We start from the raw sequence: 16,978 nt of genomic DNA, 5'->3' as shown, positions 1-16,978 counted from the left end.
CAGTATTGATGCATCGTTTCAACATATTTTGTTATTTAGAGGGCTTTGGCACCATCTTGTGGTAACTTAACACATTTTAGTATGAAAAAAAATAGGTTTTCACCAATAGATTGCATTTTTCTGTGGAACCTATCAAATAGGTGAATGTATCAATAGTGAATTCCAAATATGCACCCCCCCCCCCCCCAAAAAAAAGGTCTCACTTTCTATTGCTGGCAAATCAATGGACCCATGTTGAATTCTGGGCAAAAAAAAGAAACCAGCAAAAACTTTTATCATTTATTTTCCCAAATGTGCTTTTAATGAGACAGACGTACACAGTATACATTGATAAAAAATATAAATGTATTAGCTTATCCAACAAACAACCCATTGTGTAAGGAGGCTGCGTTGACACGTCACTTCCCCTCCTGTCAGCGCTCACTTCCAGTCACCGTGTCTGGTCTTGGAGTCCATGTCCCAGCAGGCTCAGTGCCGTGTGAGCGGAACGGTGCCGGTTGTGTGCCGACGACCAGCCCTGTTCCTTGTGGTCGCCCCTCTTGGGGGGCTCACTGCTCCTCCCGCAAACAGAAGTGTGTCAGGATGACTGCATCAGGCCTGATAGACGTTTGCCCGTCAATGACTTGCCCTAAAAAGTCCATTCAAGATAAAAGTTTTTAAAAAGTATTTTTATTATCTAGAGTAGAAGTAATTCATTGCCTCAAATGGTTGCCGCTCTGCTAAAAGACAGCCTCAAAATGTATACTTCCCAAAAAATTTTGTAACACCAAACATCCCCAACTATTTGTTAGTAGTACAAATGCCTCCCTCTGAAAAATATGTAGTAACTGTTGCCAACTCAGTTCATAAATTCTATTGTTCATAAACTGTTGAGCTCCATTGCGGCAAACTGGTTGCTACCCAAAACAGCAGCAGCAAAGCATGTAATGAATGAACAGTGGAGTCCATGTTAAGCGTGCCCTGTGCAGTACATATTAAAGTAGAGTGGACTATGTGGAGAGAGCGTCTAATGATGATTAGTGTTCCAGTAGACCACAGGTGTCAAACTCGTGGCCCCAGGAAAGCAAATTGTGTTCATCTCCTTCATGTTTCTTGCTTGAATCTGTTCCAAAATTACAAATAATCCCAATTTAATTATGACAGAGAGCGAGCGTTTTTGTTACCAAACCGCTTTTTAAAATAAAATTATGACTTGGTATTTCAAAACTAGTTATCCATGATTTTTTTGTGTATACTGTATGCAATACGGCAATAGGATGAGGCGATTATACATTAAGTTTCACAGTCATAACGCCCCTCTAAGGGAAACCAGACAAAAAGGGGTTTGACACCCCCTACAGACGTGAGGAGCTACATCTTATTAGTTCTACCCAGTCCATCTCATTTCTTATTATTTTTTGTAAATCAAAATTTCTGCATAGAAGTCATTTATTTTGTTTCAAACGCCAACATTGTTTAAAATCACTCCAAACAAAGGCCAGTGGCGCGGCCCCCCACCGCCAATAGGTGCAGCTGAGGAAATCTACACCAACGGCCACTATTCAGCTGAATTTGGAGAGTTAAAATCCAGCATTACAGTGTATAAATGCAAGTGGAAGGTAAAATGTGATACGCTCAGCAGAGGTGAGGAAGCCATTTTGTGCTTAGCGAGTGAACGGCCCGCCTTCAGACCACTTACCACACTGCGGGTGAACTTCTCCAAGGAGGTGCGGCGGCCTTGTTCGGGGTCTGCAGGTTGTTGCTATGGGAGGGGCGTGGTTTGGGTCAGGTAAAGGGGTTGATGAGATGGGCGGTGATGTTATTAGTCAGAGGGGGGAAATGGTCAGGAAGTGCATAAATGAAGAGTCAAGAACACAAACATGGCGGTTTGAGGGGGGTGGAGGTGGCGGGCAGCGGTAATGTTGTAACGGGAAGGGACAGAAAGGCTGGCGTGAACACAAGTAGCGATTTGCTAGAAAGATCCATATTACACTACGACAGTGTTCTACAACAGAGAGAGTATGCCATTAAAAACATGACGCTGACAAGTTATGCCTTAACAAAGAACATTTTGAGTAATGTAAAAAAAAAAACGATTACAACAAACAACAAAAAACCAATTTGACAGAGAAAATTTCATGCTCTTAGTTTGTCTGTAAATTTGAAAATTTAAAACAATATTTTACCATTAAAAATATTCAAGTTAAAATGCCTCTGCTTACTGGTATATTAACCTTTACAGAAACAAATGATTTCAGTAATTATCAATTTAGGGTAGCTGTGGCATAAACCTTACATCGTTTCTGGTCTAATACATTTGTGAATGACTATATACAACTTTATATACAAATACAATTGTGACCGGTATGAAAAATTAGCAATGTGTGGTCCATATTTTGTTAAAATGAGTGAAAATTGTAATCATTGAGTGAAAACATCTTACTGTATTAAAGACAGTTCTACTCAAAATTTAAGATCTTATTTTAGAAATCTTATCAAGTCAATTGATACTTGTTCCATTGACAATTTTTTTCACTTACTTTAGGGACAAAATTTATATTTTTTTTTACTTGTTTTGAGATATCTTTTTCTAGTGTGATATTCGCTGTTTCATAAATTCATCTAATTGTGTGAGCAAAAGATAAGCGCTCAGTACACTTTCAAACAACATTTATAAAATGCTAAGCTCAAAGCTTTGACACCAGAACATTGTAGCACGGCGGGCGACTGGTTAGCACATCTGCCTCACAGTTCTGAGGATCGGGGTTCAAATCCCGGCTCCGCCTGTGTGGAGTTTGCATGTTCTCCCCGTGCCTGCGTGGGTTTTCTCCGGGCACTCCGGTTTCCTCCCACATCTCAAAAACATGCATGGTAGGTTAATTGAAGATTAAATTGCCTATAGGTGTGAATGGTTGTTTGTTTATATGTGCCCTGCGATTGGCTGGCGACCAGTTCAGGGTGTACCCTGCCTCTCGCCCGGAGATAGCCGGGATAGGCTCCAGCACGCCCGCGACCCTCGTGAGGATAAGCGGTACAGAAAAATTCAATGGACATTGTAGCACAGTACAAAACCTCTTACCTTACCAGTACTTTTTAATACCTATCAATATATTTACGGTTCTTCCGCCTTTTATTGTGAGGGACATGGAATCCATCTTGTAAAAGAGCTTATACCCCTCTGACATTGTCAAATCATACAGTAATTTCTTTAACTTGAATCTGATCTTGGTTTCCTTTCCGTGCGTGCATGCGCTATAACGGTCCAATGAAAAACATATTCCAATTTTCTTTTTATCCGAGAAAAGAATTTTTGGTCTTTGAATGTAAAACAATATTTGGAAATGAATGTTTTACGTTTTCAATGCATCCAAATTTTGCTACATCGCTTTGGATATTCAGTGAGAGGATTTAGTTTAGTTTAGGTTTTAATGATGTGTTAAACATCACTGTGCTGCATTTCATAGTTGCTCTCACTAGTGATTGCAGTTGCGCAGTAGACACGCATGTAAAAACAATCAAAGCTGATGTCAACGGGAAATCATCAAGGTCCGTGAAAGCACCAGCTCACCTTCTTTCTGGCAAACAGGAGGTCTTGGTAGATGCTGGATCGCAAAAAGCGTGCATAGCTGTCACTTTTCATGAGTGTGAATATGTGCTCCTGAAAAGGAAGAGGCAAAAAGAGATGAGCGTCACACTGGACAGGACCGCCACAGAGGATGGACCAATCGAGACATTCATGGAGTTGGTTGCCTCATTAGGCCTTGGCAATCTCACCCTATTCCTTTGCAGCCATTCATTTTTCACTTTTGTAAACACAGCGGGTAGAGAGGGGAATCAAACATCGGTTCCCAGTAATTTGATCTCTCAGAATTGTTTGTTTGCTTGCCTGACGATTCCACTTTTCGATTGCTCAATAAGGGGAATACTTCCCATATGCCAAAATAAAGCTGTGCAAAAGACATTTACTCAACTTGGGTTAGCTCTTTTGCTCCACTTATGGAGTGTCCAAGACAGCAACAATCCCTTTTCTTTTAGTTCATCCTTGGAGCGTAAATCCATTCGTCACACCTGAAGAGCGGACCGTGGAGATGACGTGCTCAAGAGGCGACCGTTCCTGTTACGCAGTTGTCACTTGTGAGCAGAGTTCAATAAACGGAGTCTGCAGTGTGCCAGCTAATGCTGTGCTTAGGTTTTTTTTTTAGTCAACCCTCACTCTGAGTCTTAACAGTAGCGAGAGATGCTAGGTTAGCAGCCCGGGCTCTTTGCCTGCGGGTTAGCGCATTGAACTCTGGCAGGACCGCGCCAGATGACAACAGTCACGCAAGCCATCCAAGATCAAATGAGGTTTTGTGTGGTAAGAGTGACTTTAGATGCCTTACAACTCAGACGCTACACTAATATTCCATGAAAAATCTATTTGGGTTAATGTAACTTCAGCAATGCTACATCATTTGCCAATGGCCGTTGACTGAAAGAATGGGGAAAATGCTGACATTGTGGATCAAATCTGATTGGTTTAAAAAAACAAACAAACAAAAAAAACGTCCCATTGCTAGTATAGTTTCAAATTACATCAGCCAACCCTACCGATTCTGAAGACCATGGGCAGATTAGATTGACATGGCAACACAGAGGGTGAAATTTGATTGCCATTGCCGACGCCCCCCCCCCCCCCCCCCCAAAAAAAAACAAAAACTAACATCCACATACTGGAAGCAGTTCAGCCAAGAGAAATGGTACGAAATGGAGACTCGACTGTTGGGAATAAGTTAATACAATTTCATGGAAGAAAGGTTGGTTGTAGGTTGTAAATTTAGGTTAGTGCTTCTGATAGTATTTAGGCCTGTAATGCAAATAGTTTATTTTTCAAAACGTCATAAATAAATTTTTATTATTCTTTACAAACATGAATTTTATCCCGTTAAAATAAATCAGTCTCAATCTGAACATAGAAGATACAGTTTTGTACAAAATACATAGACCAACATGGCTACGTCCCCCCCCCCCATTTTGGAAAAGAGCTCTTCATATGTGGGAAACATGGCACGGCCATCACCTGAGCATCCTCAAAGCTGTAGCGCCCGGGGTCTTTCAGGTTTTGGCTGGCGCGCTCATAGCTGTGAGAGTCCAGGTTGACTGAGCTCGGCGCTCCCTCGGCTAGAAACTCCTGCCAGATCTCCTGCGCCCTGGAGGGGACGTCCTGCAGCGGCTGACGCTTCAGATCCTGCACTGCCAACCAAAACCTGAAATGGTAACATATGTGCCAATTTAAGTCAACAAAACTAATAAAAAAAACATCAATAATTTTTTTTTTTTTTTAAAAAGAGTTGTTTTTAGTGGAAAACGCTGCCACTTTACTTAGGGTAAAACCAGATTCAGCAGAATGTGACTATGTTGACAAATGACAAGTTACCGTTGCTTTATTTCTATACAGACTAGAAGAAAAAAGTCTGCTCAAAATAAGATTCACAGCATAACTGCCACCTCAGGCCTAAAACCAGACACAGGGGTGGGAAAGGAAACAGCACAGCAAGCATGTCTGCCATATATATATTTTATTGTTTTGGGGCTTTCATTTGCCGAGCAAAAATTGCCTGTATAAATATGACTATCAAAATATTATTTGAGCAATTAGAGACCTGTTTGATGTCACACGTTCTTGCGTGCTGATTAGGTCCTCTTTTTGAATAAAAGACTATTATATTTTGAGACTTAAAGTGATGTCACTGTACAATATAGAGCAAGCATTTCACAAATACAGTCAACTGTGGGGGGGGGGGGGGGAAGATTAACAACCCATTGAGTGCCATTTTCAGAAGGTTTTCACACAAAACTAAAAGGTTGCATAAAACTTTGTAGCCTCATACCAGCCAAATTATTAAATGCGACATATTACTGGTCTAGAAAGAATACAGCCACATTAGATCCATACATTTCTGTAACTAACCAATCATATTCATTCATGTATGATCTGTCAACGTTAGGTGATGACACACTATGGGTTGTCAAACGCATGTTAGGTTTGCATCGCCCTTGACGACGACATGGCAAAAATTAAACTACCATCTCACCGCAAGTTCTCCGAGCTGAACTCAGACTCCAGGAACTTCAGGAACTGGTCTCTTCCTGCTGGGTCTTTAAGAGCTTCCTCCAAGGAGAAGCCCCACTTCTTCACTCTCTGTTGGGTCGGGTCATGACTGGTCCAAACACAAACAAAAGCAGATCCAAAAGGTCAACAGTGACATTCTTTAAGGAAACAAAAATATGTTTTTTTGAAAACCAGCTGCATAAGCCTCTCTGTACGCGCAAAATCTCGTCTTGACCCCGTGATAGGAAACAGTATTTAAAAAAATTTTTTTTTAAAAAAAGCTTTGCCGAGCTTCTTTTGAAAGTGGAAAACAAAACGAGAAGGACTTGCGAGAAAAAAAGCTGCATTTTAGAGAATATCAGCAGTCCTGCATAAAATGTGAGTTTGTCATAACCATAATGCACCAAGTCCATGCTGTGTAATAAGTGGCAAAAATGGAGACTTCAAAACTGCCCCCCCAAAAGGAATTAAGACCTTGCTTCCATTTCCAGCAACCTATCTTTGTGTAGCAGGATTTTTCTGCAATAACCGCAACTAAAACAAAGAGGAGTAGACCGGACATTATTCAGGTGTCATTGTCTCACATTACCCCGAGATGGGACCGGCTCCAAGAAAATAGAGCTGCAGGTAATTACCAACAACTACATTCAGCATAATGCTGACCTGTATTTTTTTAAATAATTTGTCTGTATGCCTGTCTGTCAAAATTAGCTTCACGTAAAACTGGTCCACGACACAAAAAAAAAGGTTGCTAGCAGTTGAGCTACTACCAATTTTGTAGTTGACTATAATGTTCCTCATGATCAGGCCTGTGGTCCTGCTGGTATGAACATTTTAAGACTAGTAGCGATCAGACAAGCCGACTGCTATTGTCATCCTCAACCAGTTTATTTTCATACGGTCTTCAACTTCAAGCTGCTACGCCGCATCGACGTTTAAAGTCAACTAGTCGTGTTCAACCCCTAGGGACGGCTGCGTTAGGGCACTCCGGTTCCACTATACCTTGCCTCCACGTCCCAGAAGGAGGTGTCGTCGCCGATCCAGGGGTTGGAGGGCTCGATAGCAGACACCAGTGGGTCGTACTCCATGAATTGCTCCGTGTACCCCATCAGACTGTCGGCCACTTTGGAAACCTTCATGCAGTGTCGGCCCAGTTGGATGTTGAGGAAGGTGATCTGACGGAGTGATCCGGTAAGGAGGAGATTAAATAAGGTAAGAAGTGATCAGTCCAGCTGTCTTTATGATGGATGCACAGTGATGAGGACCTGCGGGCACCATTAATTACCGTACCTCCTTCTCAACGTCCTCTTGGGTGAGCTTTCTGGCTGGCGGAGAGCTGATGTGGACTGGACTCGGTTGGCTTTGGCTGTCATCTGGCACTCCGTAGACTGACTGGAGAGGGCGAGGATAGAAATGTGCTTTTAATGGTCCATTGCCTCCCACAAAGAAACAAAACAAACAAACAAAACCCATCGAATTTCAGCTCTTCTCACCTTTTTCACCCTGTGTGGGTTCTTCTCTCTGCGACACTTGCGGATGTCCATATCAGTCATGTTGACGCAGCCTGGCTGTGGGAGACGGGCGGAAGTTAACCGTGTTGCCCCTGCAATGTGCCGCCATTCTGCTAAATGCAAAGCTGTTTCGACAATCCAGCTGTGGCGGGCTGCGCATTTGGTTCTCGGGATTTCAGCGGGGACTCGACCTAATCCAATTCTAACCACCAACATCACGTCGCAATTGTAAAAACCATCAATACTATACAAAAACAATATAACATGCAACTGTGCCAAGATCATGTAAATCAGTTCAGAAACAATCTAACATGATAAAAGAAAAAAACTAAAACCAGAGATGCTGATTATTAAATGTATAATGTGTGCACATCACGACAGACACGTTTTACGCGTCGAACTTGGCTGAAACAAGTTTTGCTCTGACCAACCAACCAGAGGACATCCCCATACACGCATACTGGAAGCAGTGCAACTGTTGTGTGAATAAATTAATTCAAGTTCACGGGAAAAAAAATATATAATTGTAGGTCAGTGCTTCTGATAACATTAGGGCAAGGTGACCCGTACCACGAAACTAAATATTTCCCCTCTCAGCAATCTGCATAGCAACGAGACTTTTTTCCGTCGGTCCAAAATTTCTTTTCTTTCACGTCTTTACAGCAGTACGACCTTTGGGAGTGACTCACCACTGGTCGATGGACATCCCAGAAGGCCCTCTCTTGGCTATCCAGGACCTTCCTGTCCACCTTGTCCTTCTTTCTGTCGATTCTGATAAAAGAAATCTGGTGGTAACTTCTGTGTTGCAGGACCTCCCCGTCTTCTCTCGGGTTGCCACAGAAACAGTATAGTGTGTTATTGATGATATCTTTACAAGGGGTCCCCTTTATTTCCGTTCCTACGACAACCCAGTCGCGTACACAAGTTGGAACACTAGTAGGTAAGCCGCATTTACAATATTGGAATAAAACACTTCTCGGTCATACATCTAATATACATTTAGAAAAACCAACATAATTCTTACCGTTATTCGTTTGGTTAGCTTGCACTCTGGAGGAGGCACAAACTAATTGTGAAATATTGGTCAAGTCCATTGTAAATTTAGGATCGCCCTGGATTGGGCTTTGTAGCATAAATTATTGTGCTCAACAACAACTGGCTCCAAAAGTACGACCATTTAAAAAAATCCATACATAACTGCTCTATGATAGCTCGTGAATAATTAAGTATCGCTATTTTTCATTGCTCAAACTAGATTCTTAAATGTTCATCGTGAGTAGCCTACATATGTGAAATACTTTTTTTTTTTAATTCATTTTTTACAAGCACCTTTTTAAAACAAGTGAAAACTATTGCACTTTGGACAAATTCTGTTAAATAAGGCAAATTTGAAATTTAAGATGGTTCTAATAAAGGCCCACTGCAGTCAAAATGTTACAAACAAGTCTGCAAAAAACCTACGGCAATATATATAGCTCAAAACTATTAAAAGCAATTTTTTTCCCCAAGCATTACTTTTTGAGAATGTAATTTTAGAATGGAGATTCAAAAAATGTTTTTCCAAGTGCTATGCAAAAGAGGGCAGTGTTGGGAAAAATGTATTCAGTCATGTGGCCTTGGATGACGAATATTAGTGGTCTTGATGGATTGCAGCCCTCCAGTCAAAGAGTGGGATAGTCAAGTAACATAACTGAAGAGAGGAAGTAAAACATGCATGTAACCACGAGTTTACGTTGCATTTATATGATGGCTACACACAGTCACCGTGATGCCTCACACGCATCTACTCACTTCACTTGAGCTTCAGCCTGCATGAAGATGAACTCCCACTTCCTGGCGAAAGCCCTCTGCAGCCGGGAAAGATTCTCCTGCAGGAGCCGATGGCACGGTGTGAGGGAACAATCAAAAGGCCTTTGGATGATTACCTAGTCACGTGCTGCACATACCTTCACAGTGTTTCCTGGAATGTGATTTGGCTAATCTAGTTAATACTGTGTAATCACCTTGGAAATGGATAATTCAATGATGCATTCGTTTCTTGCTTTGACTACGACGGCGATTGTCAACCACTGTGCTGTGAGAAATCCACTTTCACTTAGTCCAAATGGTTATAGTAATGCATCTTTGCGCATCCACGCCAGCGACATATGGTGCCGGGCATAACAAAAGCTCTTCCACTCGATGGCAGAAAGAACAAATAACCCGTGTATTCACCTGTTGCCAATCATAAAACAGAATAGCTTCATATCCAATTAAACCGGCCCACATTTCAAACCGAGTAATTCTTCAGATTATTTCGTATTTTGTCATAGTATGCAACTTCTGTGATGACTTAAGTTCTTGGTAGCACCCTGTTGTCTGTGCATTATTAGCCATAACATTTTGGTGACAAAGTGAGTTTCACTTCACACTGCTGTTCCTGTTCCACCTTTGGTGTGGCTGCAGTACTGTAAAACTAGCAGTGATCAGACTAGCTGAAGCTGTCAAGGCTATCGTCGTCCACCACCAATTTATTTTCCTATTCCCAGCTGTATGAAGACTGTCGCCTTTGTTGGCAGGGCAGCTCATTGCTCCAGAGCGTTAAAGTTCAGCGACGGCAGCAGATGGGAGAGTTGAACATCCTCTCTGTATATTGGCAGATTGGATGTGGAGGAGTAAAGTCGACTAATCAGTTCAACCACTAATATACACTTTGTGATAGTTTTGTTTGGTGGCATGCCGTGAGATTTTTCTCATGTAAAATATGTGCCTTAGTTCAATAAAGGTTGAGAAACGCTGGACAAGAAGATTATCCACCACAACAAATGGTCATCATGGCAATGACCAGACTCTTTTGAAGGACAATGTACGCATACGGCATGATCGGCTCGCAATCCGTGGACACACCTATTGTATTGGCGTGTACCTAACACTACCCAGCAAGCATCTGCCATCAAAGCAGCAGATGACCCCATTACTAAGAGAGAAAACACTAGGGGGACCATCAAGCGGGTGTTAAACAGTGAGCCTAATGAGGCCCGCAGCCATAAAGTGACCTGAATATGAAAGAGGGGAAGTATGCCGGGCACGACTTGCAGAATCATTGCGGATACTACCGCGCACTGGAGCACTGGTGTATGATAAAAAGAGCTTAGTGAGATGGCCAGTAATTCTTTTGCCAGTAAATAACCGCACTTGTTGCTCCTAAAAATATAGAAAATGCATTTTCTAGATGACATAAAAGCTCGTGATTTAATAATGGCATTTTCTGGGAAGAGCTCTTCTGACAAATCCGGAAGTGTAAAACGCCAGCGCAAATACTTACAGCCTCATAGTCAGCTAACTCCAGCCTGGCCTTGTTCTGCATCGTGCGCTTGCACAGGTAGATGGCTGCAGGGCCACACCGCAGTGGAGCATGAAAAGGGCACATGAGTCAAGTTTGATATTACCAAACTGGATCGTAGTCTATAACAGAATGCCATACTGATAGAAACATTTCTGTTTTTCCAGTTGACCCTGAAGGACACAGACTACATTTCTTCTTCGCCGCCCGAAAACCTCCCAGTATAAGAAAACTCTTATTCAATGTGTGAAAGTTGAGAATTAACATTATTGCTATTGATTTCTGCCCCCCCCCGCCCCCAATTTTTTTTTTTTATTGTTGCAGAAATTCTCAAATTTTCTGATTCAAAGTGAACTGTAATTTCATAGCGGTACCTTGCCGATTTGCACATCTCTGTAGTGCCATTCATACTGTATTCATTGTTGCTGCTCTGGCACTTTTGATCAGTTTTACTGCACTATTGCACACTACATTGCTACCGACTCAGTACATTTGTGTAAATGTGTATACTTTGTTAAAGTGTCTTTCGCAAAAGTATTAGATTGACTCCAACCAACAGAAGGAAATGTCTTGTGTTTAACACATTCAGGCAATAAAGATGATTCTAATCTTGACATACACAATATGGAGAAGTCTTGGGACACCCTAGTCAGAATCTTAACTCATCATCATAAGACTGATCAAGCTAACACCTTTGGGATTAAAACGAAAAGATTCTATTTTCAGCTTCTTATACAGAAGAAGTCCTGGTACCTTTGTCCATATAGTGTACGTTAAAGTGGCCCTCTCGATCTGTACGGTTTACTGTATTGCGGTGTACACTGCATATGTGACTCACCATAGTCTGTGTTCTCAGGCTCCCAGCAGTTTGAAGGCCAGAAGTATGGAGACTGAAAACAGAGCGATACAGCTTTGTTTTTCTTGTTAAAATAAATCAGCATAGAAGTGTGGTTTCGAGGCAAACAATCATTTTCTGCAATATCTTAGGACTGCTGCGTGTAATTTCCGCCAGCTTCGTCCTACTGCATTCGTCTGCAAATGCAACTCAATTCTTTGTTTGATGCTCCCTGTCGTATCTGTGGCGGAAGTGATGGCTATATTCTCTGCTATCCATATTTAATTCTCTTGCAACTGATGTTACACATACAAGTTCATTCCCAAGTCTATTAATAATGTATTGCTCCTGTCTCGCATGCATTCTTAATAGCAGAGGCGATTTAGAACGGTGATATTTAAACATCTTTCATTGCCGCTGTTGCTTAAAGAGGCAAACGGATAACAATTGTTTGTTTTGATAATGAATAAACAACATTCTTTTCTGGCATTTAAAAAAAACTCACCTCTGCTGTACAATCCCATACGACAAAATATTACTTGCAGGGTCAACCCTGCTGGACTACTACTGAAACTTGCATATGCGTCACCTTTCAGTTCTTTATGTTTAATGCGTTAAAAAGAATTCTCACCCTTTTTGTAGGCCCAAAGCAGCTGTCTCGATCACTTAAGCCCTGGCCGGCTCCGTTGACAGCTCTTGGTAATTGTTGAAGATTTTTAATTTAACCGTTGTGTTTTAAAACCTGTTTTTACAAGAAGAGACTTTTCTTTCAAGAGAACAACCTAATTCGCACAGTTTAAAAAATATATATATAATTCAGTGGGTGTAAAAAAAAAAAAGAATCTACTTCAAACATTCTTTGGAGAAATTAAGCAAATCCCAGAAGAGGCATGACATTTTTTTTGGGCCATATTGCCCACCCCTTTGTACACAGTTTACAGGTTGTTTTTGATGGCACTGGGAATGTGGTTCTGTTGCATTACAAACTCATGAGCGCATTTGCTTATGGCAAGTGTGACATGCAATAAGGCTGCTTTAAATATCCTGCCGCGTGCATGATAAACGCAAAGGAGCACCTGGGGATATGATTTGTTGTCCGTGTGACAAAAAGCGGAGAGCGCAACACTTCCTACATTGCATGCAGCCAAGAGGAGGCAACCGGATTACTATTCCTTTCATCCACTCAAACTTTTTTCCAGGCTGGATCAGATGGAACAAAGCCATAAACACTAGGCCTGTACTGGGAGCGCTTTTCAACAGCCCACCTCCTGTGTCGAAGTGCAGCGTCAACCTTGGCGGGATAAGTAGTAAAGCTTAGCAAGGATTGTCGTCATTAGCACCGTGCAATAAATCTGCTTACCATGTGCTTCCGAGGCCTACAAATGCACACGGAGGAGAGCTGAGGGGGTGATTTGGTCACCTGAAAGCGGTAAAGAGTGCCGTCATCTTTGAGCGCGAGGACGTGGTCAGAGATTGGGAAGATGTAGCCGTGAGCAGCAATCAGACTTCCCAAGTGGATGGCCTCAGCTGTGGAGACAAGGGAGGCTTTTCCAACGGAGCGCCTTTGTGCTCGCATGGAATGACTTCACCGTGCACATACCTGGATCGTCTATAGACAGGTTTTTCATCAGCCACTGAACAATGTCCGCCCCTGTTCAGAGGAGAACATTGCTTTAAACGGGTCACGGCACCATGTATGAAACAGTTTGGACAAGGGCTGCAATCTGAAGAGAAATTAGTTTTGGTACCAGGTCACAACAGTCGAAAAAGAACACTTCACAGGAGATGCAAAAGCTTGAGAAAAGTAAAGAAAAAAATTGATATTTAAACCTGCTAAACTACATACATGTTTCTTTTTAGCTAAAGGTGAGAGGAGACAAAACTCCCAACAATAGGGTTCAGAAAATTTTTGCTCGTGAGGAAATGTATTGGAAGTACATTTTATAAAAAGATGCATACACTAAAGATAAAATGATTAAAAAGTAGCTCACCGTTATCTTCTAATGCGCATTTTATATTTAATGCAGAGTAGTGTTTGTTTTGGGAGTTATTCAGTACAGTGACTCCTAACCACTGTGAGAGATCAGCAGGTGTGCTGTGAGAAATCAATTTGCCTGAAATGATCTGAAAAAGTACTACAAATGTGTCTTTGCTCAACTATATAAGCCAGCAATGCATAGTGACAGGCAGAACAAATGATTTTCCACTGATGTCAGAAGGCACAATTAACCTGTGAATCCACACAGTAATTCATGGCACGCACACAGAAAAAAAAAAAAAGAAAAAGTGGGTAAATTGAGATCATCTTTGTGACATTTGTTTAGTGATGTGCCACAGATTTTTTTCCCAATTTAAAATGAGATTTGGTTAGTAAAGGATGGGAAACATGAGACACTAGACTCTCAGACTTCCTATTTCTAAAAGTTACTTTTTTCTCTTTTTTTTTTCTAAGAATTGGCCTATAGCGCAGGTTCTCAAACTTCTTACACCAAGTACCACGTTAATATTTAAAAAAAACAACAACAAAAAACATTCCGAGTACCACCATAATGACCAACATTAAAATACAGTTGTGAGGTAGGCCCAAGTGCTCCAAAATGAAGGAGAGGTTCAGTTCCAGATAAAAATATTTAATTGTAAACCACTGTAACTGAGTTCATTAGAAAAAATATACTTATACTTAGACGTAGTGTACACAGATCTTAAAAATTGTACATAAATGTTTAAAAACAAACAGCTGAAAAGATTAAATGCAAATATTTGTATGATGCAAGTTATAGGAGAAACTGGCATTGAAAAAAATAAATCACATCATACTGATAGAGAATAATATAGTTTTCCTGGTATATAGCCTACCATTATTTTTCCATATTAAAACATCAGTGAGCAAAGGTCACTGTCTAAACATGGAATAGCTTTCTCTGCTCCTGGACAGCATAATATTTGTTCATGTGCCCGCCAGCGGCTGCAAAGTGAGATCGGACAGCCGTCGGGCTGAGGCGTGACTCAAACAGCCGAGAGAGGATGATTCATGGAATGCGCACATGAAGGATTACTGTGCCTTACAGACAGACACTGCAGAGGCAAGGCAAGGCACTGCATTGTATGACAAGGTCAGCGGCCCACGACGGGCGCTCTGCTCGGTGACAAAGATCTTACGGGAAACGGCATCACCGGTCTCCAACTGTGACAGGGGCAATCTGAATGAGTCCCAAAAAGGTCAAGTTTGCTTTACGCGTTGTGACTCGTATGTTGGGCCACATCTATCGCTACATTCCCAAGGGCGGTGTCACTGATGCAGAGCAACAACATATGCAAACGTGCAGAATGTGTTGCACCCACCTGATACCACACTGGGGATCTTGGACAGGAAGCTTTTGACAGTCCGGATGGCGACACCTCCCGCGTTCTCATCTTGTATTCTTGTGACAATGTCCTCAATCTGTAAGGAGGTCCGCATGTTATCATATAGATTGTTTGGACCATTAGGTGCTGTTCTAGTTGAACTTGACAACGTTTTGGAATTTGACAGCAATAAAAATAGCATAAATGTCATTCTTTCACCTGAAATTGTATGACTTTTCCATAAGTTACCCAAAATACACAAACATTTTAAAATGTCACTCTTTTGTACTGGACGATTGGTGTATACTCTGGCTTTCCACATTTGCGCTGGTAAAACCCTATATTCACTTTAAGCCTCAGGTGGCCAGATTACATCCCACTGGGTCGTTGCGGGGCTTTTCCACACTGACAACGAGGCGCTCTAAAGCTCTAAAGCGCCCTCCCAATCTAGTTGACTCAATTCAACCTCTGGTGGTTACCATGACCTGGATGACATTATAGCCTCCTGTTGCTTCGGCATGTGCGTCACTGAATGGTGTCAATGAAGTGTGTGCTTGCTAGAGTTTGACTCATATAGTCATACATTTGGAATGACCCAGAACAGAGAACCTTTAACATTCCCAAGTGCTTGCAGACAATCTTCCCGGAAAAGTTGAAATCCTAGCAGCAAAAGAGAAGCCAACTATTTTCTTCCATTTTTACTTCCTGTGAATGTAGCAGCCTGTCCTTGTACTTTTGTCCATTTGGCGTACTTATGATTTTTCACGTTCAGAAAGTTCGCGTGACAAAAATGCTGCCATAGGCCCAGATGAACATTACACAACCAATGCCGCCAGAGTCCCGAACATTCCACACCCACCAACTAAAATTAGACAACACACGTCACTAAATCACAAAACAAGGAACACGTGCCACAAGGGAACACGTGACAAAGACATTGACTCAAGGACAAACACATTGTTTTTCAATCAAGTTTGTAAAAGATGTGACAGGTCAGGTCCTTGATAGGAACGTTTATGAGCCCATGTCGTCTGGTCAACGATGTGCGGCGTCTAAAGGAGTCGTTCTAGAAATCAATGGCCATCAAAAACGAGCAGGTTTTGCAAACCAAGCCACAGTCAGCACATTTTTCTGCCTTTTCTTCAGGGCTCACTGAGGAGCACACTGGTAAGCAAATGGAATGCAGATGCTCATATACACACACAAGGCTATGTTGAGATTCAGTGTGGTTTAGTACATAGGGAAACTATGAAAGCCACACTGCATTAACCTATAAATACTGTTCATTTTCCATGAACATAGGATGCTTCAAGTCAATAAGATCGCCCAGCCCAAGTCAGCATGTCTATCCTCAATAGCAGATGACACCGATCTGATCGGCAGCTGCCGGTAATTAGCATTTTATGCTGATCGGCTTTAATGTCATTGATCGGCTCCGCGAAAGACATTTACTCACAGTCTCCATCTTGTACAGTATATTTGAATCCAAAAGCGAGTTTATTTTTAGCCTTGTCGTGCGTCTTTTGACGTAGCACTGCAAATACCTGACAGCCAATAAAGTTATTTAAAAAAGAAAAGAAAAAAATATGTTAGCGTATGGGACACAACACGTCTGAGACAGAGACAGACAACATGTAATGCCTGGATCAGACTACAAGACAAATTTGGTCTTTCACGAATGCACTGCAATAAAATCTGGTATTCCGATATTTTACATATCACTGGGCTTTATCTTGTCAACTCAAACACAACCGGATACATTCGCTACCATGGCTACGACAACAATGGATCGCATCGCGTGTATGATAAGAACAAAATGGGGGAAAACATGTGCTGGTGGTCACGGGCTCACGGCACAGGACTTGAATTGATGAATTGCTTGAGGTATGTTCACGTAC

At 41.7% G+C, this 16,978-nt stretch overlaps 1 protein-coding gene across 4 annotated transcripts in view; it reads right to left on the bottom strand.

Annotated features, from left to right (window-relative positions):
• Nucleotides 1-266: 266 nt before the first annotated feature.
• Nucleotides 267-16,978, bottom strand: part of LOC133412716 (regulator of G-protein signaling 6-like) — a 41,666-nt gene continuing 24,954 nt past the window's right edge. The window contains exons 3-18 of one of the 4 annotated variants that reach the window (XM_061696293.1): nucleotides 15,078-15,177; nucleotides 13,336-13,386; nucleotides 13,156-13,262; nucleotides 11,739-11,790; nucleotides 10,883-10,947; nucleotides 9,582-9,647; nucleotides 9,370-9,446; nucleotides 8,268-8,349; nucleotides 7,561-7,635; nucleotides 7,358-7,459; nucleotides 7,070-7,242; nucleotides 6,051-6,176; nucleotides 5,036-5,222; nucleotides 3,548-3,637; nucleotides 1,679-1,741; nucleotides 267-628 (exon numbers count right to left, since the gene is read on the bottom strand). In XM_061696293.1, coding sequence (XP_061552277.1) covers nucleotides 578-628; nucleotides 1,679-1,741; nucleotides 3,548-3,637; nucleotides 5,036-5,222; nucleotides 6,051-6,176; nucleotides 7,070-7,242; nucleotides 7,358-7,459; nucleotides 7,561-7,635; nucleotides 8,268-8,349; nucleotides 9,370-9,446; nucleotides 9,582-9,647; nucleotides 10,883-10,947; nucleotides 11,739-11,790; nucleotides 13,156-13,262; nucleotides 13,336-13,386; nucleotides 15,078-15,177 — 1,467 coding nt within the window. In that variant the 3' untranslated portion in view covers nucleotides 267-577. The remainder of the gene's footprint in view (nucleotides 629-1,678; nucleotides 1,742-3,547; nucleotides 3,638-5,035; nucleotides 5,223-6,050; nucleotides 6,177-7,069; nucleotides 7,243-7,357; nucleotides 7,460-7,560; nucleotides 7,636-8,267; nucleotides 8,350-9,369; nucleotides 9,447-9,581; nucleotides 9,648-10,882; nucleotides 10,948-11,738; nucleotides 11,791-13,155; nucleotides 13,263-13,335; nucleotides 13,387-15,077; nucleotides 15,178-16,978) is intronic. The other 3 variants (XM_061696294.1, XM_061696295.1, XM_061696296.1) reach the window with 3 other exon arrangements.

This window comes from Phycodurus eques, chromosome 14 (assembly GCF_024500275.1).
Source record: "Phycodurus eques isolate BA_2022a chromosome 14, UOR_Pequ_1.1, whole genome shotgun sequence".
NCBI classification, from domain to species: Eukaryota; Metazoa; Chordata; class Actinopteri; order Syngnathiformes; family Syngnathidae; genus Phycodurus; species Phycodurus eques.
Note: the sequence above shows the minus strand (reverse complement) of the source record. Positions and strands in the feature narration are given on the sequence as shown.